At 38.6% G+C, this 22,500-nt stretch overlaps 2 protein-coding genes across 3 annotated transcripts in view; one reads left to right on the top strand and one right to left on the bottom strand.

Moving 5' to 3' along the window:
- Positions 1-10,149, bottom strand: part of LOC138011244 (protein artemis-like) — a 22,420-nt gene extending 12,271 nt beyond the window's left edge. Inside the window, exons 1-11 of one of the 2 annotated variants that reach the window (XM_068858196.1) lie at positions 9,942-10,149; positions 8,931-8,982; positions 8,714-8,798; positions 8,490-8,549; positions 7,403-7,458; positions 7,217-7,257; positions 6,670-6,730; positions 4,741-4,813; positions 3,697-3,734; positions 2,597-2,699; positions 1,414-1,521 (exon numbers count right to left, since the gene is read on the bottom strand). In XM_068858196.1, the coding sequence (XP_068714297.1) occupies positions 1,414-1,521; positions 2,597-2,699; positions 3,697-3,734; positions 4,741-4,813; positions 6,670-6,730; positions 7,217-7,257; positions 7,403-7,458; positions 8,490-8,549; positions 8,714-8,798; positions 8,931-8,982; positions 9,942-10,050 (786 nt within the window). In that variant the 5' untranslated portion in view covers positions 10,051-10,149. The remainder of the gene's footprint in view (positions 1-1,413; positions 1,522-2,596; positions 2,700-3,696; positions 3,735-4,740; positions 4,814-6,669; positions 6,731-7,216; positions 7,258-7,402; positions 7,459-8,489; positions 8,550-8,713; positions 8,799-8,930; positions 8,983-9,941) is intronic. The other variant, XM_068858197.1, reaches the window with a different exon arrangement.
- Positions 10,150-10,235: 86 nt separating this feature from the next.
- LOC138011245 (E3 ubiquitin-protein ligase ARIH2-like) overlaps positions 10,236-22,500 on the top strand; it is a 17,483-nt gene continuing 5,218 nt past the window's right edge. The window contains exons 1-9 of the mRNA XM_068858198.1: positions 10,236-10,591; positions 10,708-10,775; positions 12,049-12,118; positions 14,340-14,481; positions 15,659-15,774; positions 17,059-17,168; positions 17,576-17,693; positions 19,719-19,769; positions 20,908-20,929. Coding sequence (XP_068714299.1) covers positions 10,364-10,591; positions 10,708-10,775; positions 12,049-12,118; positions 14,340-14,481; positions 15,659-15,774; positions 17,059-17,168; positions 17,576-17,693; positions 19,719-19,769; positions 20,908-20,929 — 925 coding nt within the window. The 5' untranslated portion in view covers positions 10,236-10,363. The remainder of the gene's footprint in view (positions 10,592-10,707; positions 10,776-12,048; positions 12,119-14,339; positions 14,482-15,658; positions 15,775-17,058; positions 17,169-17,575; positions 17,694-19,718; positions 19,770-20,907; positions 20,930-22,500) is intronic.

The raw sequence follows: 22,500 nt of genomic DNA, 5'->3' as shown, positions 1-22,500 counted from the left end.
TAATGTAAAAAGCACGAGCCCGGCATGTAGAACCATTCTTTGTGTTTATAAAGCCTATCGTTTTTTTGGTGTTCCCTGAGCCGGTTGTTGGGGATGTAAACTTTGCAAGTCGCAGCTCCATGAACAATTAAGCCAAAAGTGTTCCCTAGACCTGAAACAATTTTGTGGAGTGATTAGAGTTTGACGCCGTTTATTTGTCCGTAGCGCAATGACATGCACACTGACCTACTGTGACGCCGAAATCTTGCACCAACCATCCAACTATAGGGAAGATATCGTTGGCGTGACCTATTGTCATTAGGGAATATTAGGGAGCTTACGAAACGACGACGCCGACGGCAACGACGACGCTACAAAACAATAGGTTTAGTGAGCAAAAACAATGGCTCTGCACGCTCCGCACGTGCGTTTGACATTTTGGTACATTTCTTTGCCGTCATCTCCTAAATGACGACGTGAAATGTCCAAAATTCAAAGTTCTGTGAAGGACGTTAGCACATGACAATGAATTTTCAGTTCTCTCTCTACGCTTCCAACTAACTCATACCAGTTTAATTCCTCGACAGTAACTACACATTTTAAACGCGAAACGACATGAAATAGCTTCGTAGTGGTACGAATAACGCGAACTTGTATTTTTAAACGAAGTCCTCGTAGCCGTCGTCGTCCTCGTTTCGTAAGCTCCCTAGTTTACGATCTACGACGGCGACGTCGACGAAAACGTCACCTCAAAACATAACCTTGCATTATCGTAAGTTTCTCGCGGTTTGGCCATCTCGTTCGCGTTCTACAATGTGGGCGAAGTATCCTAAAACTAAATTGGTACGAGCGGTTTCAGAGCAAAAATAGAGAATGAAAGATTCACATTTGAACGCTCATGTTGTCGTCAAAACCTCATATTTGGTGATTTCACGTCGTTGTTGCGCAGAGCACCGCAAGGCTATGTGCTAAAATGCGTGCTGCACATGCAGCACGATTATTTTTCCTCTTTTAACCAATGATATTGTTGTTTCGTGGCGTTCTTGTTGACCACCGCGTCGTAGATCTTAAAGTCCCTATTGATGTGCCAACCAGAGCCTCATTGGCTGTCGAAACGAAGGGTCTTTTGTTCCTGTGGTTCGCAAATTTGAATAACTAAAGTACTTTGTAAACAGATATCTTCCCTATATGGGAAGATATTGTTGACGTGACCTATTGTCATAATGTGCCAACCAGAGCTTCATTGGCTTTCGAAACAAAGGGTCTTTTGTTCCTGTACTTAGCACATTTCAATAGCAAAAGCAATGTTTGTAAACAGGTATCTTCCGAAACCCATTGGCCAGAACACAGCCCTCTTGGACTTGGAAATTAATTTTACTACATAACAAGCCTTCGCTCGACATACCAAGGAGGATAAACAATAAAGAAACTCACCTGCCATTTGCATGCATGAATCTTTGTTGATCGACCATCGGCTGTGAAATACGGTGTCATGTTTGGAAGATACTTGTACATGCGGAGTCGATCCGCGCTCACATGGATCTGATTGTGCAAAGAAACACCATAGGGCGAGTTTCAATCGCGTGTCGTAAAACCAAAACTAAAGTAATTACTATGGTCAATCAAAAAGGACTGAGATAATCCAGTAAACCAATCAAAACTCGAAGTAATTACACGTAGCCGACACAAAGCGCGGGAAAATGTGCACGCGCGAGCCACGATTGGTTTTGTTTTCACTTCTGATTGGTTGAAAAATGGCGCGAGAACTTTGAACCAATCACTGAGTGAAGCAATGCGAAACCAAAGCAATTTACTAATTACTTTCGACACTCAACTGAAAACCGCTCTGTTATTGAAATATAAATTCTTCTTCTTTATGACAGTTGACGACCGAAAATCTGGATTAATATTCAGGAAAGAGTCCGAAACTTCGAGGTAAGGGAACTAGTCAAACTACTATACTCGAACAATACCCGCCTTTGGGGTAGGGTGGTTCCCAAAGACACCACCTATCTTCGAAGTTATCACATGAACATTACCGACAACATTTTATTGGCTTTTAAATTTGAGTTGACACAGGAATATTTAGCTAGCAAGAGTCGGCATTACTAGACAAACAAGAAAAGTGAGGTTTGAATCTCACTGTAATTTTTTACTGCTGGATAGAGGGGTGGCTATGCAATATAGACATCATCTTTTGACGTTAAGCAAGGGCGGTGCAGGCATACACCACCATCTATTTTGTGGTTTGGTGGGTCCTGTTCAAGTGAAGTAGTTTTGACCACTTCCCTAAATGGGCCAGTATCGTATGCCCACGATCGGACTGGTACTAGAATGGAAGGCTAAGAAGGGGAACCGTAGCCTCCTTTTCATGCTCGTTCCAGTCCAACCATGAGAACAAGAAATTGGCCTGTTTAGCGGCCTTATCACTGGCTTTTTCCACAGAAGTCTTAAAGGAGATTTCTATCAGTACAAAGTACTATTTAAACTAACAAAGCAGGCTCGCCCATACGAGTATCCGATCTCGTGACCAAAAAGTCATAGGTTGAAAAACTGCAGGAAAAATCGGATGTTTTGCCGAGTTACCATAGAAAAAAAACCCTCAGTTCAACGTAACCTTGGTTTTGAAGTTCATGGCCACTTCTTTCAGCAGATACTCAAAACCGTACATCCCTTTGCACAACAAGCTGACAACGTATTCAGGGCCACGCGAAAACCACCTGGTGATTCGAAGAAAAATCAAACAGAAAAGTGAGAAAGCTGAACTTTTCCGTCCGCTAGCACTTTGTCCTTTTCGCTAACATTTTGAGACAGGGCGGAAGGAGGATGTCTTCTAACTCCCAGTGACGCACCGGTGGCTCAGTTGGTTGAGCATCGGGCTGCCATGCGGGAAGTCGTGAGTTCGACTCCGGCTGGGCCAACACTCAGGGTCTTAAAATAATTGAGGAGAAAGTGCTTCCTTTGTAATGATATGTGCAGATGGTTAGACTCTCTAGTATTCTCGGATAAGAACTATAAACCGTAGGCCCCGTCTCACAGCCCTTCAATGTTCACAACCCAGTGGGACGTAAAAGAACCCACACACTATTCGTACAGTGTAGGGAATGGAGCTCTCGGTGTTGTGGTCAGGTCTCATTTCATTCATTCATGTGCTGGGTGAGATCGCTAATGGACTGATAGCGGCTGCCAGTGGCGCCTATATATGCTGATGTCCGATCTCACCCATAGATCCCTTACTTGCAAAGCGCATTTGAATATGTTAATAGAAAATGCGCTATATAAATTCATTACCATTACCATTACCATCAAACTGTGATCCTGAACGAGACAAACTGGTCTTTGAAACAGGTTTTCGTAAATTTCTCGAAACGCATGTCTAGTAAAATCATCTGCTGACTGATAGTGAGCCCGAGATGACTCGGCCTATGCGGTTGTATTGAAGGTCAATTTACGTAAACGTTAGCAACCGATATTGTTTGTGCGCAAAAGAACCAGCCAGAGGTCGTTTCTTCGGCTACTAACCGAAAGAATCACGGCCTTTGGCGGTAAAGGAGTGGCAAAGCAGACGCAATCACGAAGACACAACACGTTTGCATGCATTGCGTGTAGTACTTGCGTACCTTGACCGCTTATAGACGCTAACATCTTTTTCAACTAATTTCTGTTTTACTGGGAAAATAAGCAGCAAAGGAGAAACGGTTCGAGCTTTGAAAATACCTGTTTATTAGCTCAATGATGGCATCTCTGCTTTGTTCCTGAGTTAAAGATCAAGATCAATAAGCACAAGAGAGATAATGATCAGTTTTGTATAAGATTAGGGATGAGTGCTTTGACGTGTAACTATGTTAAAACGGGTTTAAGTTTGCACTAAAGCTAGGCTAAATATTACACCACTGATGGTCCACATCGATCTAAAAGAACTCGGCCTCCAAACCCAAAGCGTTAAAAAAATTTACTACGTTCATAGGAAAAGTACGGATGCCGAATTTCAGTTCGTATTTGTGGCTAAATGCCGACGAAGGGTAGCCACTGCGCCACCTCCTCGTATCCATAGTCGTTGTTCTTCGAATACCTTTCGGCGCCAACCCGAAAATCGTCGGATATTCTCGAAGGCAATCAGAGAATTCGCGCACCGCAATCCGCGCACCGGTGGCTCAGTTGGTTGAGCACCGGGCTGTTACACGGGAGGTCGTAAGTTCAACTCCGGCCTGACCAACACTCAGGGTCTTTAAATAACTGAGGAGAAAGTGCTGCCTTTGTAATTACATCTGCAAATGGTTAGACTCTCTAGTCTTCTCGGATAAGGACGATAAGCCGGAGTTCCGGTCTCACAACCCTTCAATGTTCATAATCCTGTGGGACGTAAAAGAACCCGCACACTTGTCGTAAAGAGTAGGGGATGTAGTTCCCGGTGTTGTGGTCTGTCTTCTGTGGTGTATCATGGTTGGGAGGGTAAATGCTCGGAGATATTAGCTACACCAAGCTACTCTAAAAATCCGAGGGTAAATAAAGATATATATGATATGATATGATCACCAACGGCTCGTCAATTCTCGTCACTTGCAGAGCTCAGAATCTGTTTTCTTTGATTTTCTGTTTTAATATCTACTAATTCACACGTGATATCTAATTCAGTTCATGCTCGTACATGTACCTCAGTCATATTTTTTTTTTACCGTTTCATTCTTTTAACCAATTCAAAGTCATTGCAAGATTTTTTCAAACATCACTTCATTAAAGTTAATTCAAAAAGTTACAAACCCGTGTTGGAAGAGAACTCGTCTTTGGCAGGCAAAAAGTTGTGTCGATGTAAATGCTTCTGATATCTTTTATTCTAAGAAAAAGAGAAAAATATGCACAAAAAAACATGACTTTACCCTTTATTGATTAGCTTGAGTTGTAGAGATATCAGAAAAAAAATTATTAAATCGATCGTAGAAATTTCACTCAGGCCAAAAGGAAGAATAGCTAACCAATTTCGATATATTAAAATTCAGTCCAAAACAAAAGGCATCATCTCGAGGGTCTGCGGAATAAACTCATACAAATTCTTATATTTATTCCCCAGAGCCCGAGGCGATGTCTTTCGTTCAGGACTGAATTTTAATATATCGAAACTCGTCTATTGTGGTCGTTTCGCCCGAAATGATAACCCATTGGCCCGAAATCATAGTCCATTCGCCCGAACTGAAAAGGTGTTCGCCCGGACTATTCTTTAAGATGATATAATGAAGCCGATTATGTATCACGTATCGTAATTGAAATATTTTAAATTCAGGGAAAATTACGTACTACGCTGGTCTGCATACGAAAATGGATAAACTCTTTGTTTGCTTCTACTTTTTTATTACGTATCGGGCGAACGAGTTCTCACTGAGTTCGGGCGAACTGGCTTTAGGCCGCGAAACACGGTGCAAATTGCGTTTCGGCTTACATCAATAAAACTTGCAAAGCTAAGCCGAAGAAAGCTGATAGTTGAGCCGAAACCATCCCAAATGTACTGCGTAAGCCTGGTTCATCGAATACTACGGTTGGTAGCACAATGGCTGACGATTGTCAAACTGATACGAAAGGGATTGAAGGTTACGGATCCCCAAATTCCGAGAAATCAGCCAACAAATGGAAGATGCGTTAATTAATACTTGTAGAGCGTGACCTTTCTTGAATGCTTACTCTTAAAAGACGGAACAATCAGCGTTTTCTGTCTGTTCTACTTTTCAAACTGAGTACGATAGCCGCAAAGCGGTTCGGCGTTTGGCGAAATTCCGTAGAATTATGAAAATCTCTGCAAGTAACTGGCTTCACTTAATGGGTGTGCGGAAAACGAAGATCAAAGACCGAAGACCAAATACCCGGAAAACGCTCTTCGTTTTCCGGGTCTTTGTTCTTCGCTCTTCGTTTGCCGGGTCGACACGAAGTCTTTGTTCTTCGATCTTCGTTTGCCGGGTCGACCCGAAGTCTTTGGTCTTCGCTCTTCGTTTTCCGGGTCTTTGGTCTTCGCTCTTCGTTTTCCAGGTCTTAGTTTTCCGCATACCCTTTACTTGATATCATAAAATCTTTAATACTGTAACCATGACACAAAAACGCTTTCAAGTAAATGAGCTCTTTACATTGACGAAAAACTCAGTGTAACTGTCTGCTATGATTACTACATGTGAAATTACTCTTTTGGAAAAATAAAGATGAATATAAATACATATAAATACATGTATTTATCTGGCATGGCTTAGATGTACCACATGTGTGGGACATTTGGGGTGGCTTTATAAGCTTAACCTCCATCCCAGACATCAGCACTGCACTGATGAGGCCCAGAAGGCCGAAACAGTACTGTCTGCAGTTATAAATACATGTAAATATATTTGATATATACAGTGTATTAACATCATTTAATTAATAAACAGTTATATTAATGTAAATTTATACTAATTAATATAATATTAATAATATTAATATAAAAATATTATGTATAAGTGAAATTAATAACATTAACTATTAATAATATTAATTTCATTTATACATATTTTTCATTATATCTGAAAAAGGCTAAAATATGGAAGGTTTGAAGAATTCAGAATTCTACCTGCTTTCTGAAAAGCTGTTGTCTCTTATGCACCGTCCAACCAAAGCAGATGCTAGAACTATCAATCACAACTACCACATGCATGAAAATAAACAATTTTTACGAACCTGCCGTTTGCGTGGAAGAATGGTATTCTCTTCACGTCTCCTTTTGACAATCGAAAATCACCTACCAAAGGCAGAACCAGATACAATATTGAAATCTACATCAGTATTAGGCACTCATAATACCCTTGATGGCAGAAGCAAGATGTGAAGTGCAGACAGTGCCTGTTTAAATTTTGAAGTGGTTTAATATGTAAGAGTTCCTAATGGACATTTTGGCGTATTTGCACAATGGAACAAACCGGAACGGATTAGACATAAAGTGCAACCATCCAGTAGCTTTTTTAAAAGTAGAAAAAAGAGAAACTTCGTATTCAAGGATATTCTTTTGAGAAACTTGTGACAGCTCACACACCTGCTTCTGTGTGCAGAAAGCTAACCAAATCTTTATTACCTTAATTTATGGCAGTAGGATTTCAGGGTTTTTGTTATCATGTTTAACTTAAGTACCCGTTACTCTGTCCTTTTGGCAACCACGCTAAGTTTCACAACTTGAAACAGACTGTAATAATTATAGTATACTATAAGATAATTATCAAGTAACAGATACCTGTGTAAAGGATATTCCCATGCTGGCCTTCAAATAAGAACCTATTGATGCAAAAACAAAAACTGCACTCTGATTCTTTTGCAAGTACACCCATGCCATAACAGGAAACTCACATCATTTAATTTAGCTCAGAGCATGCGGTGTTAAGGGCCTCAGAATGACGGCAAGTATTTAGACGGTACTTACATAACAGAACCCACACAATGCCCAGCAGGAAGCAAAGTTACACAGATAGAGCTTTCCTGTAGTTAGATCAAGACAAGACAAATAAGACATGCATTATTCAATACCAGTCAAAAAAATTAAATTGTCTACTACCAGGGTGCAAAGAAAGTAATTTAGGCAGCTTGCCCTCTGGGCAAGCTAATCAGCTAGCATAAACTATTGGGTAAGCATGGAAGAATTCAAAGAGTGTGATTAATTTCATACACATGTACAGTATTTATGAATTCAAATTATAATTTATTAGAAACAATGACAAGTGACAATAAAGTAATGCATTAATTGAAGATTGTATGGCCAAGACATGCCAGCACAGAACATGGGACGTACAATGTAAAATGTAATGTAATGCTTGGTAAGCATTCAATAAACTGCTTTCAAGTGCAGTCAAATTTAAGTGCAAAGCTTACTATACAGTAATTCTATCCACTTCCCTATCAGGCTAGTAAAGATCAGAATCCACTAGCCCGATAGCAAAAACCACCAGCCCCATGACTTTCTTTGCACGCTGTACCCTTTTTCAAACATGAACATGTTAATACTATTCTAATATTTCTAAGGTCCATACATGTATATTCTAGGAATTGGTTCTTTTTTTTCATTATTCTAATCTTTTATTGAAACTACATTGAAAAAATGGTATTATATGTATGGACTGCTGCACACTTCTATTGGAAAAATAATATCATTTTAAAAAACATGTACTGTACATGTACCAGGGCAATGTAAGATGGTAAGATCAGAGCAGGGACTCGAAAAAGCCGTACAGCCCTGCAAAATGCTGGATTGGAAAAAAAGCAAGAAGAAGGGAAAGAAAGAGAAAGATAGGTATTCTTCTTGACTGAGTTACGTAGGTAGGGCAGGACGTGAGAATATTCGGGGCTAGCCTGTATGCTTTGACCTGAAGCTGAATAATAATAATATTGTTGTTGTCTTGTCCAGTCCTAAAACTACATAGTACTCTATAATAATTATCATAATAATAATAATAATAATAATATTAATATTATTATTATTATTATTATTATTAAATACTTAAACTGTTGTTCACCTCTGCAGTGTTCTCGTCAAAAAGAGGAATCATTGTTTGTTGCTCCAATGGTATGCTACGCTGTGGTATAAAATAACAAGCAGACAGTTGTTACTCATTAACCAAACTGGCAAATAATTATTTCTTTCTCTTTCAGTCAGTCTACAACCACTTGCTGTATTAGTTTTGGCAGCTCATTTCAGTCCTGATCTTAAAATTAATCTTAGACATGGAAATCCACTCACAATGTGCTCCTTTAGATGAACATATTCAGGGTTACACATCAAGAGATTTTCAGTTGTCTCTGAGCAGTACACAAACACAGTTTTGCTGGTAACAGAAAAAGAAAACCAAACTGAAAAGAGACCAGATGAATTACATAAACATCCTTTTAAAAAAATGTAGAAGTCTGCACATACATGTAGTACTGTACAGTATTTCTTAAAAGTATCGTTGTAATACCTTCCAATAAGTCTTCCATGAAATGCTTTTGAATCTAGCCCAGACATATGATCTGCATAGAATAATACTGTAACTTGTTATTAAGTGAGCAAAAACAAGGCAGAAGTACAAGTGTAACTGTACAGTACATGTAATAATTTATGAGTTTTTTTTTTTGAAACCATTTGGTACGTGATGTTGCTAATCAGTGTGCTCAACATAACAATAACATTATTCAAAAAAATTTTCACTTTGCAATCAGATTCACCAGCCTGTACTCCAAACAACACTCAGTCGCTACATGTATTGCAAGTTTCACATTTTGAAAGTCCAGAACAAGATACATGAAACAGTTATTAATTTGCATTTCCTAGAACTGGTGCAGAATGCCATGAGGGTTGTCCAATACAGCTAAATAATCAGGTTCTCAATTGAACCCGTAACCCGTAACACCTATTGTGGCTGTCACCCGTAAGTATGACAGCTTTAAAATTTTCCTCATCAAGTAGATCAGTTGTCAATCAGTTGAAAATAGCACAGCGATGGCTGTTACAAAATTCTAATTCTATTTTGACATTTTCATTTTAAAAAAATTCAAATTCCCCACCCCTGGGACAAAATAATCGGTCAAAATGTCCACCTGGCAGCAAGTGAAGGTGTTAAAATGTCCTTTGTACAATAAAAATGGCTAGCCTGGGGACGTCACACACGATCAAAATCCCTACCCTGGGGACAGGGATTAGCCCGACCCGTGGTTAGCCCGACCCCCCCCCCCCCCCCTGCCTGGGGCTTAACATTGATATGTGCATAAACACTGTTGATCATGCATGATCAGCGCTATACGAAATACCCGGCCACTATTGTATTCTTGCAACGCAGAATTAAGCGAGGTTAAACTTCAATACGAAAACAAATACTATTTTATTATAAAGCCATCGAAGTCTTGTCAAAATATTGATATGCAGAGGATGTCCTATTGCATATCACTATTCATTGATTGTGTAAAAGCTTACATTGTGTAAAGGTGCATACCTTTGTGGCAATGCGAAAGAAAAAACGCCAAGCTATCGAGATTCTCTTTCTCAAAGTTATCCGCCGAAATCAGGGGATATTCTCTAAACTTTCCGGTAAAAGAACTCATCTTTTGTTCCCTTCGTAGTCCTCACAGCAGGAAAACATCAAAATGTCATGTCATTTTGCCGTAAAAAAAAAAAACAGAAACTGAACGAAATCAAATATGGCGGCCTTTCTCTCAAATGTGGTGCCCAGTCTTATGATTACCATATTTAGTCATCATGCCCATTTTCGGAAACTTGACATCATTCCTACAAATCGTCGGTCTTGCGGTCCAGTTTATAGCAAGGAATGTTCTTGTGTATGTGGTATTTCCTTGTTTCATGCTGTCCCATTATTGAAGTATCATAGTTGTTTGTATAAGTAGAGGACAGTTTAGCATGTCTACGACCGATCTGGAGTCACAGGACTCCATGGACGCGGAATCGAGCGAATATGATGAAGACGACGATGGTGAAGATGATTACTATACGAATGTTTATGACGATGAAGGGTTGTCTTCGGACAAAGAAGAAGACCCAGAGAGTTTCGAATTTGTGATCATAGACCCGAACGAAGCGCAGAAAATGTTTGACTCCATAGTGGCTAAGATGTGCCAAGATATCAAGGTTTGAATTCCATGTTACTGAGCTTAAATGTAAACACTAGTACTGGACTTTATACATGTAAGTTGATAAATTTTGATTCTGTGTCTCAGAAGAGATTGAAATTGTTGCTTCCAAAGGTGACGGAATCTGTGGCTAGAATTTTGTTAATACAACACGACTGGAACACGGAAAAGATCTTGGAAAGGTTGGAAGATGGAAATTCCCTTTTGAATTCGTATTTTAATTTGACAAGTTAACAATACTATTTGCATGTAAGGATAATTGTCGATGAATAATTGATAGTCGATTGAGGAAATAGTATTAACACAGCTAATCTTCGATGTGATAACTTGTGAAAGTCACGTATGACGTGCAAAGAAAAAAAAAGAGCTAAAACAATAAACACTGCATAACAAAAAATCTAATAAATTTCAACATTCCCCCCACTTCCCTTGGGAATACTCCTAGGCATTTGACAACTCTGTGCTTTGTCTTTGTAAGAATATCACCTGTCAGTGAGTGGGATGAGGATATATATTATAGTTCAGTGTTTATCTTTGCGTGAGACGGAAGAGTTTAAGCAAAGTTAATTATTATATAAACACCGATGAAATACCAAGTGAGCTTTCATGCAAAAACATGATGTCTTCACACGTGAAAAGATCACTGTTGCTATGGTTACATATTATAATCATGCCTTTCGATGCCTTTCATGAAATATTTCATTAGTGTTTATATAATAAATAAAATCTTACATGGCGGCTTGGAGATAAGAAATTTATCTTCTTGTGTTGAAAAATCTATCGAGTGTCAATTCCAGGAGTCAATGGTTCTTATCAATAGTTTTTTAGTGGGTGTCTACAGCTCTAGGTTGCCTCCTGATATGAACAACCCCCCATATTGCGTTAGACGGAGTAAAATCTATTAAGTCGCAATCCCAAGGGTGAATGGGTTATTAAGCTTGCCAGCAAAGCCCAACTGATGGCTGTGGTATAGTAGTTATTAGTTTATCGTTTTTATTTTATTTTAAACTTGACGTTTTAGTTTCTTATTTTGTTACATTGTATATGGGTTCTGAAAAGCCTGATTATGTAGAATGATGTTTGTATGTGTAACCTACATAACCCACATTGCACAGGTCACATTGAAACCTACAAACAGTGTGCAGTGTGTTGTTCAATGTGACCTATGCAATGTGGGTTATGTAGGTTACACACGTGGATATTTTACATACATATACCGGTAATTATGAAGGAAATGCTTTTTATGAGAGCCTTAAAGCCAAAATAATCTTAACGTGCAATCAGACTGCATTCATGCAAAAGTGATTTGATTCATAATCAGCGCACCCAAGTAGGTTAATTCTCCAAAAATTGCTTTAAATGCTGTAATTTGTATGATCTGTTTAGTTTTCCTTGATAATGGAACAATTACCGTATTATTATTATTACTGATTTATTTATGGTTTTATTTTATAGGCATAGAATAGATCCAGTTGGAATGCTTATAGAAGGAAGGATAATCCCAGAAAAATCTATTCCCCAAGCTGTAAGTATTGGTAGCGGCTAAAATTCTTAATGTGCAATCACATTAATGAAAACTACTAAGTTACAGCTTCATTTACTGCAGCCTATACTGTGGTTGATTTCCAGTTCAAACTGGACTGCAGCCAGGTGATGACATGTACATGTAAGATCTAACAATAATTTTTTAATACTGCATATACTGAAGGCATCCAAATTCATTTCCGGTAATTGTTTAACAAACACAGTGTGAATGAAGCAATTTATTGTTTTCCCTGATAGTTTTAGACTTCAGGGTGTAAAACACAGGTCACATTCTGCAGGTCAAGACAAGATGTCCCTGATCCACTGATGAACAAGTGAGCCAAAAGTTGCCCTTAATTAATAAAACCCTTTTCACCATCAGAGCTTCAGATCGACCCAAGGCTCTTGGAAACTCTATGTAGGACAATGTGCACCAAAAATTGACTATTTGAACCTTATGGCACCTGCTCACTCCTCGTGATAACATGAATTAATGCACCAAGTAGAGACGCTTATGATTGTTCTTCACAAAAACCACTGAGAAGACACTTAAGTTTGTTTCAGGGTTGTCCAGAGCTCTTCTCTCCCTCAATTGAGAGAAGAGCTCTGGGGTTGAGATTCAGTTAATTAAACCTGAAACAGCAATTTTGTAGAGTGATAAGGAGTAGGAGACACTAATGGTGTGGTTTTTTTTATCTGTGGTACACTGACCTGTGTTTTAGACCCACTGATGGAATGGAACCACACATTCAACTCCCAACTTTGTAACAACACCTCCCTTCACAAATACCCAGGGGTTTCAATAAAAAAGTTGGTAACTCAGTTGAGTAGAGGAACCGAAGTACACTGTATCAAGGGGGAGCATAACAGCCGGCTTTATCTAGAGTCTGGGGGAGGCATGTGACTATTCTGGCAGGGGTTTCATTAAGGGCTGGGCAATGGGCAAACTGACCAGCTGTGGACATGACTTTGCCCAGTTGCTTTCAACATCTCAGTGGAACTGGGTTTTATTAATACAAAGATCGATTTACAAAATACGCTGTATTGTCCTTTTCTTGATCTGTGTACTGTTGTAAAAATGTTGCAATTTCACACACTGCGTTCAATTCAGAACGAATTTCCACGCTGTAACACAATCATGAAGAGAATTGCGCTCCATAAAAGACCACCTGAAATGTCCCAGTGTTGCATGTTTTGCTGTGGCATCAGAAAAGATCGCAGTCGATCACCAATAATTATTATTGTTTTCTTTGCAATCCGAATTTCCTCCACCTGAGGAAAGGCCACAATGTTCACGAGTGCACTATTTTGTTTCATGTTAATGAGTTATTTTTCTTCAATGTTGATATCGATATCAAATCATTAAATTGTCTAAAGAAGGTGTGATTTTTTGTGGTTGAAGAACATCGCTTTGGGCTTCAGAATTTAGGAAAACACATCTCTGCAACTTAAGAATTTCAAAATTTCCAGGGGAGCACGCCCCATACTTTTGCCCAGGTGTTATAACCCTAACCCTAACCCTAACCCCAACCCTTCTGGTAGTTAACCTGAAATTAGAACATAGATCTTCATGTAGATCTAAAAACCGCTAGGGGATTTTTGAATTTGTCTTCCAAATAAAGTTAGACTGATTTTCCATGAACTCTCACGGTTTTTAGAACAATATTGTTAACTAGAACTAATATCCAATTAATAGCATGCTTGTTTGTGTTAACGCCAAGGTGCTGGAACTTTTGCAGCCAAACAAGCACTCTTTTGATCGTGGCCGGAAAACTCAAACTCAAACAAAAATTTCAATGAATAAGCTGGAAATCCAGAAAATAATAATCTTTTGACTTTAAAATGATAATCCAATTAATAGCATGCTTGTTTGAATTAACACTAAAGTGCTGGAACTTTTGCAGCAAAACCTGCACTCTTTTGATCATGGCCTAAAAACTAAAACTCAAACAAAAATTTCAATGAATAGGCTTGAAATCCAGAAAATAATTAATTAATTTAAAATGATATATCATTCAGTTCTGTTTAACTTACATGTAATAAAATTGTGGTGCAAAGATAATTTTTTGCATGGATGCCTATTCTTTATATAGCTACACTGTACACGTACATATACATACAGCGGTACCACCTTAAAAGTTGCTCCTTAATTGCTGTGGTCTTGAATATTAAATGTATTAGTAAAGTTATTATTTAATTAATTGTTTTCATTTAATTAACAGACAACAAGATCACTTCACTGTCCGGTGTGTTTTCAACGCTGCACAAAATCCAGCATGAGTAGTGCACCCTGTGGACACACTTTCTGTAACGACTGTTGGATGTCGTACTGTGTCAATCAACTAAAGATTGGTTTAGCATCTGGTTGGTGCCTTTTGGTAGTCATGATATATTTTTAATAGAATTTAATCAATTAAGGGTCGCGAATGGTACTTCCAAAATCTTGGCACTCGCAAACTTTTCATCCAATCTCAAAATCTCAACAGCCTTCATGAAGAGTCGAATGAAGGGGTAGTTTCTAAAGAAACTGTGGTGCTGCGTCGGTGGGGAAGTAGTGTACAAAAATTTGGTTTTATCAACGGAGTTGATAATGTAAATTGGCCACCGTACAGAGATTCTAAAAGCTGACATTTCGAGCGTTAGCCCTTCGTCAGAGCGAATCCATGAAGAGTCTCAAAGTATCATTCATATTTATAATTATCATTTATTTTGGTGTGAAGTCTTGCATGTTTGGGTCTTGATCTTGGATTTGCAAACAAGGGTCTCGGCAAGTCTCATATTTTACCATTCGCCACTCCTTTTTATGTAAAAGCTACTTTGTGATGGGCAGGGCATTTTGCAGAACGCGGAACATTTGGTTAGCTTTCAATAAAATTATTAGGGAAGTGCTTGACTGCAGTAAATATAAGCCAAGGTGCCAAATTCTAAAATGGTTAGCTTCTACACATGTAGCTATTGTTTCGTATACAGTATGTACAGTTATTGCCTTTAAATACCCATTTTATAGCATTCAGCATTTGATATTCAGTGTTCAGCGTTCTGCAAAATACCCCTCCCATTTTGTGATTAACTGCAAGGATGATGGTCATCATTGATGATGATGATGATGATACATGTCAGCATTGATGGCAACACCAGCAACCCGTAGACGATCAAGTTGACGCATCATGAAGTTTTTTATTTAATGATTGTGTAATGATGATTCATTACGCCTTCCGGTTCAGCAATTAAATCTTGGAGGTTGTAACTGCAGGTTAATTAGGGTTGCAGGTCATTGTTCAACCATAGCTGAAAACAACCCAAACCTTTACTAATGCTAGCATTAGGCCAGTAAACACTATTCTTTAGATAATGTTTAAGCCTAAGGTGAGCATTTTTGTAAAGGTTTGGGTTGTAATAATTATCAAAATCATTATGGTGAAACAACACCTTGCAATCGTAGCCTGCAACCTGCCACCTGCAATTTAAACCCTTGGATTAAATCTCTTGTGAGAAACGTTCCTGCAAGGATCAATAAGGTTTTTTTGTTTCATTTTTGCAGGTATAGAGTGTATGAATTGCAGTCTATTAATAGGAGAAGAAATGGCTCTCAAAGTTCTAAAAAATGAGGCAGCAAGAGAAAAATATAGGCAATTTCTTTTTAATGACGAAGTTAAGGTAACTGATTGGTTAATGTATAAATTATATCCCCTTCATTAAGATGTCATGTACACTGTGTGTGCGGTAGAGGAGCGTGCATACATGTAGTGTAGTGGATATCGCCGGCGGACTGCATTTCAGCGCTCCGGCTCGGAGTTCAAATACCAGCTGGTGCACTCCAAGGTTCACTCAGCTTTCCATCCATTCGTAGTGGGTGAAAATGAGTACCAGTGTTACTGGGGACTTGTAAGTTGTTCATCTGACAGGATTAAAGTAGCACCCACCCCTGCCAATTGAGTTACGGTTGAAGCTACAATGTAAAGAAAAAGGAGCCTTTGGGTTGCCTTTGCTTTTGATCAGCCTCTTGCCTTGTCTTGTCTTGTCTTGTCTTGTCTTGTCTTGTCCTGTCCTGTCCTGTCCTGTCCTGTCCTGTCCTGTCCTGTCCTGTCCTGTCCTGTCCTGTCCTGTCCTGTCCTGTCCTGTCATGTCCTGTCCTGAAGAACAAAAAAACCTGAAAAGAGATGAACTGTTCATGTACATGTATAAGACTTAGAAGGTCGCCCTGTTACATTATACATGTATAATAATATTATTGTATTATAATTTTAGTTATGTCTTTGGTGAGCAAAATAGGTGGTATTCATCATCCCCTTTCAGCTTGAACTGAAATACAATGTAAACCTGAAACCGGCAGACTTAGTATTTTACTCTGTCTAACGCCAGACGATTTTAATCGTCAGTGGGGAACCCCTGGGAGTCAATGGGTTAATCACTCACTGAAAAACTATGTCCCCATTAAACATAAGGTCCTTCAGACCTTAGAATTTTGATTTGACAGTTTCTGCAAATAATAATGCATAGTGATTCTTCTCAAGTACATGTATAATGGTATGTTGAAGATTAAATCACTGAAAACCCCTACAAAAGATGGAAATTTCTAACAAGTTTACATGTGTAACACCATTATTACTGTACTTGTACTTCACCTAGAATACTGGTAGTGTTCTCAAAGATGGCAACATTGAAAACGTATTGTTATAATAATTTTATTCTTTCCCTAACGAAGCAACCAAAAAAGGCTCTAGCTTACCATACTTGCATGCATTGAATGTTGTTGCAAAGAATTAATGGTCTCGTACTGTAGTTGCAAGGTGTGTCATTGGCAATTATAAGTGAAGAATGATTACAAAGGCTGATGTCTGTGCAGTTTCTGGCTTTCTGTGATAGAACAGCTTAACATCTGTGATTATAAATGCTCAAATGTTTATTTACCTTCCTAACTGAAGTGTCTTTTTCCAACAGTGTCATCCTTTAATAAGATGGTGTCCAGGAAACGACTGTGGGTGTCTGGTAAAAGTAGCAGAGCTCAAAGCAAAGAGAATATGGTGTTCAAATTGTTATTCAGTTTTTTGGTAAGCTTTACATGAAGCTCTTTTTTCAAATACTTATTTGCCTTATTTGCCTTCATGAATTACTCATGAATGATTTATTATAAATTATTCTACTCATTAATGATTTACAGAGGAAATTCAAACGGATTAGTTGTACACGTACGTGTAGTAGTTAACATTTTTTTCTTGGTTCAAAATTTTTCAAGCTAGTTCAATTTGGATTTTTCTTTGTCTAATTGACCTAAAGCAAAGGAAAATGAAAATTGGACAAGTGTGAAAAATTTTGAACCATGTAAAAATGTGAATCAAAACATACATTCTCACTATGTTGTTTCAAATGTGAAGATAAGTGAATTGTGGAAGTGTTTTTTATGCTCATGACTGTGAGATACTCAGAAAATGTACCCATGTGTTGTATTGTTTTATAGTTTTATGTGTGGTGAAAAATACCACTCCCCAACAGATTGTTACACTATCAAGAAATGGCTGACAAAATGTGAAGACGATTCTGAAACAGCAAATTACATTACGGCCAACACAAAGGATGTAAGTATTTGTAAACTGAATAAATTATTGTGTCTAGAAAATGATCATTGCAGTTACATGAGCTCCTTACCGCTCCACTCTACTTTTCCATTACTTGTTTCCAACAATCTTATCCCCCAGAGTCCGCTTTTCTTGAACATTCAGGTGGAAACCGCCGAGATCTGACCTCACCTCTGCCATGTTATCCTAAAAAGATACCAAATGTTTATTGTAATAATATATCCATTACTTAAGAAATGAGAGACAAGGATAAAGGTAGTAATTAGCTCACAAACTTAATTTTATAATTTATATTTTTGTACATTTATCTTCTTAATTTTCCTGTAAACTTGTCTACCTACTCTTTTTAGTCATGACATGACCCACCCAGTTTACATGTAGCATCTGCTACCTGTGGGCATGTCCAATTTGTTAACAATACCTATTAGAAAAATAAAGAACTGAACTAAACTGAACTGAACTTCTTTTGTTCAGCACCAGAACACGGACTCTGGACACTTCCAAGGTACATGTAGGAAGTTCACATGGTCAGAAATTTGAAGCAACGGTGGTTGTCAATGGTTACAAAAATGGTCCTTCACTAGTCAACTGTGCATTGGAAGTGACCAGAGTCTGTGTTCTTGGTGCTGACCAAAAGAAAAGCAAACAAGAGCAAAAGCAAAAGGAGCGAGGATGGCACAGTCGGTTAGTGCGCGTCCTTGGTGCAAGAGGTCCTGAGTTCGATTCCTGGATCTCACATCCTCATTTCGACTTCTTTCCGTTCTGTGTAGCTTAAGTAGCTTTAAATACCCGTAAAACGGAGCACTGAATGGAGAGGGGGGAGTAAAATGAGCGCACCGTCGACCTCAGGTTTGTCAGTCGAATTACTGTTACGAGTTATCGATGTTAAATTATGGTTGCTTTACTTTACTTTTACTTTTAAACTCTGGCAGCCAAGATTGGTTTCCAACACTTGTGTCCTTTGGATTTACTTCAGTTCCAAGCCAACATAGAGATTTAAGATAACCCTAAATACTGTACATAGCTCTAAATCTCATTTCCAAAAGTTATACATCCTACTCATCTATTAGCACAAAGCTGCCCTTTGCCTTCCCCCCCCCCCCCCCCCCTTCCTTCACCCACCTTTGTTCCTTAATACCCCACACCCATCTCTCTATTAGTCACAACAAAAGAAAGGGAAGTTGCAAGAGATGTTTCTGTTGAAGCACCCTGCCAGCAGAGCCTTTCTTAACTCGACGAGAAAGAAATTACTCTGCAGAAATCGTGGGAAGTCTTTAGTGAGTATGCGCAAACCATTGCTTGGAGACAGTCTCAAACCCAGGCTAGGTCTCGATCGCACTACTAGACGCCATATTGATTTTCGTACCGAAAGCTCGAATTTGACCTCCGTCTTGTCAAAAATATGATGCATGCACTGCCTAAACCGGTTTGACCGGAGTGACTGGCCCAGAAACTTTGGCTGCGGCGACTTAAAAGACTTGACACTATGGCTGCAGAGCGTCTCTTTCTCGCTCTCTGCGGAGTTTTAGAGAGGCTCTGCTCGCAGAGTGCTGTTGAAGTCGATCACCAACGATGAATATCATCCACTAGATGTGCAGTAACGCAGCGGTAATTTGCCTTAATTATAACAGTTTTCCAAACAAAGTAAGTGGCAGGATGATAGAGCGAGTTTCAATTGAGTGTCGTAAAACCAAAACCAAAGTAATTACTTCGGCCCATCAAAAAGGACTGAGACAATCCGGCAAACCAATCAAAACTCGAAGTAATTACACGTAGCCGACACAAAGCGCGGGAAAATGTGCACGCGTGAGCCACGATTGGTTTTGGTTTCACTTCTGATTGGATGAAAAAATGGCGCGAGAACTTTGAACCAATCACTGAGTGAAGTAATCATAAACCAAAGTAATTATCTAATTACTTTCGACACTCAATTGAAAACCGCTCTATTAGGGGAAAACTAAAATAATTCCCATGTTCATTTTGCTGCAGCTGTGGCAAGAGTTAAGGCAACGTTTTATTTTTCAGTGTCCAAACTGTGGCAGCTGCATTGAGAAGAATGGGGGCTGTAATCACATGGTAATTACATGAATAAAAAATTATTTGTTATTTCAAATAATGCTCCTTGTTTTGATAGATAGACGAATATTGCAGCGATGATCCCAAGTAATGGTACACATGTATTTTTAAAACAAGTGAATAGGATACAATAATCATTCTAATAAAAGCAATAAAAATTATTAAGAAATTACATGTAACAATATTTATTTATTATTGGAGTACACTGAAGGTACATGAATCACATTAAAGTAATAAATATACTTCGATGGAAAAGTAAAAGTTAAAAACAGGACAGCAGGGCTTTTATCATTATTAAATTCGAATTAAACTGATTGGTTTTGCAATACAGCATTAGAGTGGTTTTCAAATGAGTGTCGTAAAACCAAAACCAAAGTAATTACTTTGGCCAATCAAAAAGGACGGAGACAATCCAGTAAACCAATCAAACCTCGAAGTAATTACACGTAGCCGACACAAAGCGAGGGAAAATGGGCACGCGCGAGCCACAATTGGTTTTGGTTTCACTTCTGATTGGTTGAAAAAGTGGCGCAAGAACTTTGAACCAATCACTGAGTGAAGAAATGCAAAACCAAAGTAATTCACTAATTACTTTTGACACTTTGACAATTGAAAACCACTCTAATGATAACTTGCTGCCTGATGATCATAGTGAACTTGAGTTAAGTGGCAAGTCCTCTAGCACTGGGACACAAATCAAGCATAGAGTTTTGAGGAGAGGGGAAAACCAGAGTACCCAGAGAAAAACCTCTTGTACTAGCAGAGTAGAGAACCAACACATTCCACCCACATATGATGCCAAATCTGGGAATCAGACCAGAAACAAATTGATGGAATGCAACTCATCTCATCAATATGCCATCCCTGCTTCCTGCCTTCACGCGATTTTGTGGTATTGAGGACTGAGGTTAAATTCCCTTTTTGGAGCACACAAGTCATGCACAAGTGACGCGAAGAACTTTCTTCTCTAATCAGATACAACTTAGTCCTTTGTAAACCCCTCACTCCTTGAATCTTTCCACTCTTGCAACTCGACGTTTATCAACTCTTGAAAACAAATTTATTTTTGTGTTTGTGTTGTATGTTTAATACTTTGTGGTCAATCACACTAACTGTTGTTTTTTTGTTTATATTTTAGCAATGCATCAAGTGTAAATATGGTACGTCCATCATCTTAGCACTTACAGTGAATAGTAAATTTGATGCATATATGTGTAAACCTTAGACACTGGGTAGAATTTACATTTACATGTAGCTTTAAAAATCAAAGGGTTATTATTTTTATTGGATAGCACAACAAATGAGTAAGAAGACAGCAAGTTGTAAAATTAAATTTTTAGCCATCATACATGTGGTTGATGCAGTGTTGCAGGTAAGTTTAACAATTTACAAAGACAGTGGCACTTCTTGGCCTTTCTCTTGTGCATTTCAGTTTGGTCAATTTCTTTGCTGTTTTCTTTTTTATGACTTTGTAAAATCATCAAATCCGTGGTTAATGTAGAAGTGGTGAGAACCCAAAAATAAAGTTTTAACTTTCTCTCAAACATCCATGTGGTGTATACCAGTCTGTTTCTAGGATAGTTGTTTGCAAACAACTACACTCATACAGTTTGTTTCGCTGTCGGCCCTTCTTGATTATTATAAGCTTCACATAAAGAATAGGATGACTGTGGCTACAAAGTCGTTGTCGAAAAGTCAACTAGATACAATGTATTTACGGTACATAAATAGCAACCGAAGGCATAGTTTACAGGACATATCTTCAATATGAACCGGAGGGTGTAAAGTTTTTAGTTCAGGTGGCAGGTCATTGCTTTACGTACCATAACTGAAACAACTTAAACATCATCTAAGGCCAAGTAAAAAAAACCACATGTTTCTCGTCCCCGCCCGCTTCATTTTTTAGCGCCGCCTCTCTTTTTTATTAGGGAACTTAAGCAACGACAACGGCGACGGCAACGAGAACGTCACAAATGTGCATATTTAGTAGGCAAAAACAATAGCTTTGCACGCCCTGTACGTGCGTTTTTCACTTTTGTCCATTTCTTTGCCGTCGTCAGCAAAACAACAACGTGAAATAGTCAAATTTTAGGTTTTAAGGAGAACGTCAGCACTTGACGCTAAAGTTTCATTTTCTCCCCTAAATTAAGCGCCGTTCCGACCAATGTCATTTTTGAGGAACTACCACACCCTTGTCATATAAGAAGGGTTGACATGTTTACAAAGTGATTACAATAACGCGAATTTATATTTTGAGATGACGTTCTCGGTGCCGTCGCCGTCGTCGTTGCTTAAGTTCCCTATTATTTTTTATGAGCAACGTTTTTATGAGCAAAAACCAACAGGCGTCACTTTTACCTTGTACTTTGTTCTCCTCTGTCTCATACAAAGAAAACTGTTAACCCTTTGTGTGTATCAAAATTAAGCAAACTTGTGTTTAATCAATATCTGATGTTTCGTTTTATTAATATTTGACCTAAGAGCTCCAACGTATCCCTGGAGGAAGGTAATGATGTGTAAAGAAAGCATGCAATAGAAAATAATAAATAACAAAAAAAAAACCGCCCGCCCGCTCTCTTTTTTTATAGAAATCCGGACGAGAAACACGTGTTTTTTTTTTTACTTGGCCTAAAGCACAGTGTTTACGCCCGATGCTAGTATTAGTAAAGGTTTTGGGTTGTTTCAGCTATGGTGAAACGATGACCTGCAACCTGCCCTGAGCTTCGCTCTT

Source organism: Montipora foliosa, chromosome 7 (genome assembly GCF_036669935.1).
Source record: "Montipora foliosa isolate CH-2021 chromosome 7, ASM3666993v2, whole genome shotgun sequence".
NCBI classification, from domain to species: Eukaryota; Metazoa; Cnidaria; class Anthozoa; order Scleractinia; family Acroporidae; genus Montipora; species Montipora foliosa.
This window is presented reverse-complemented; position numbering and strand designations above follow the sequence as displayed.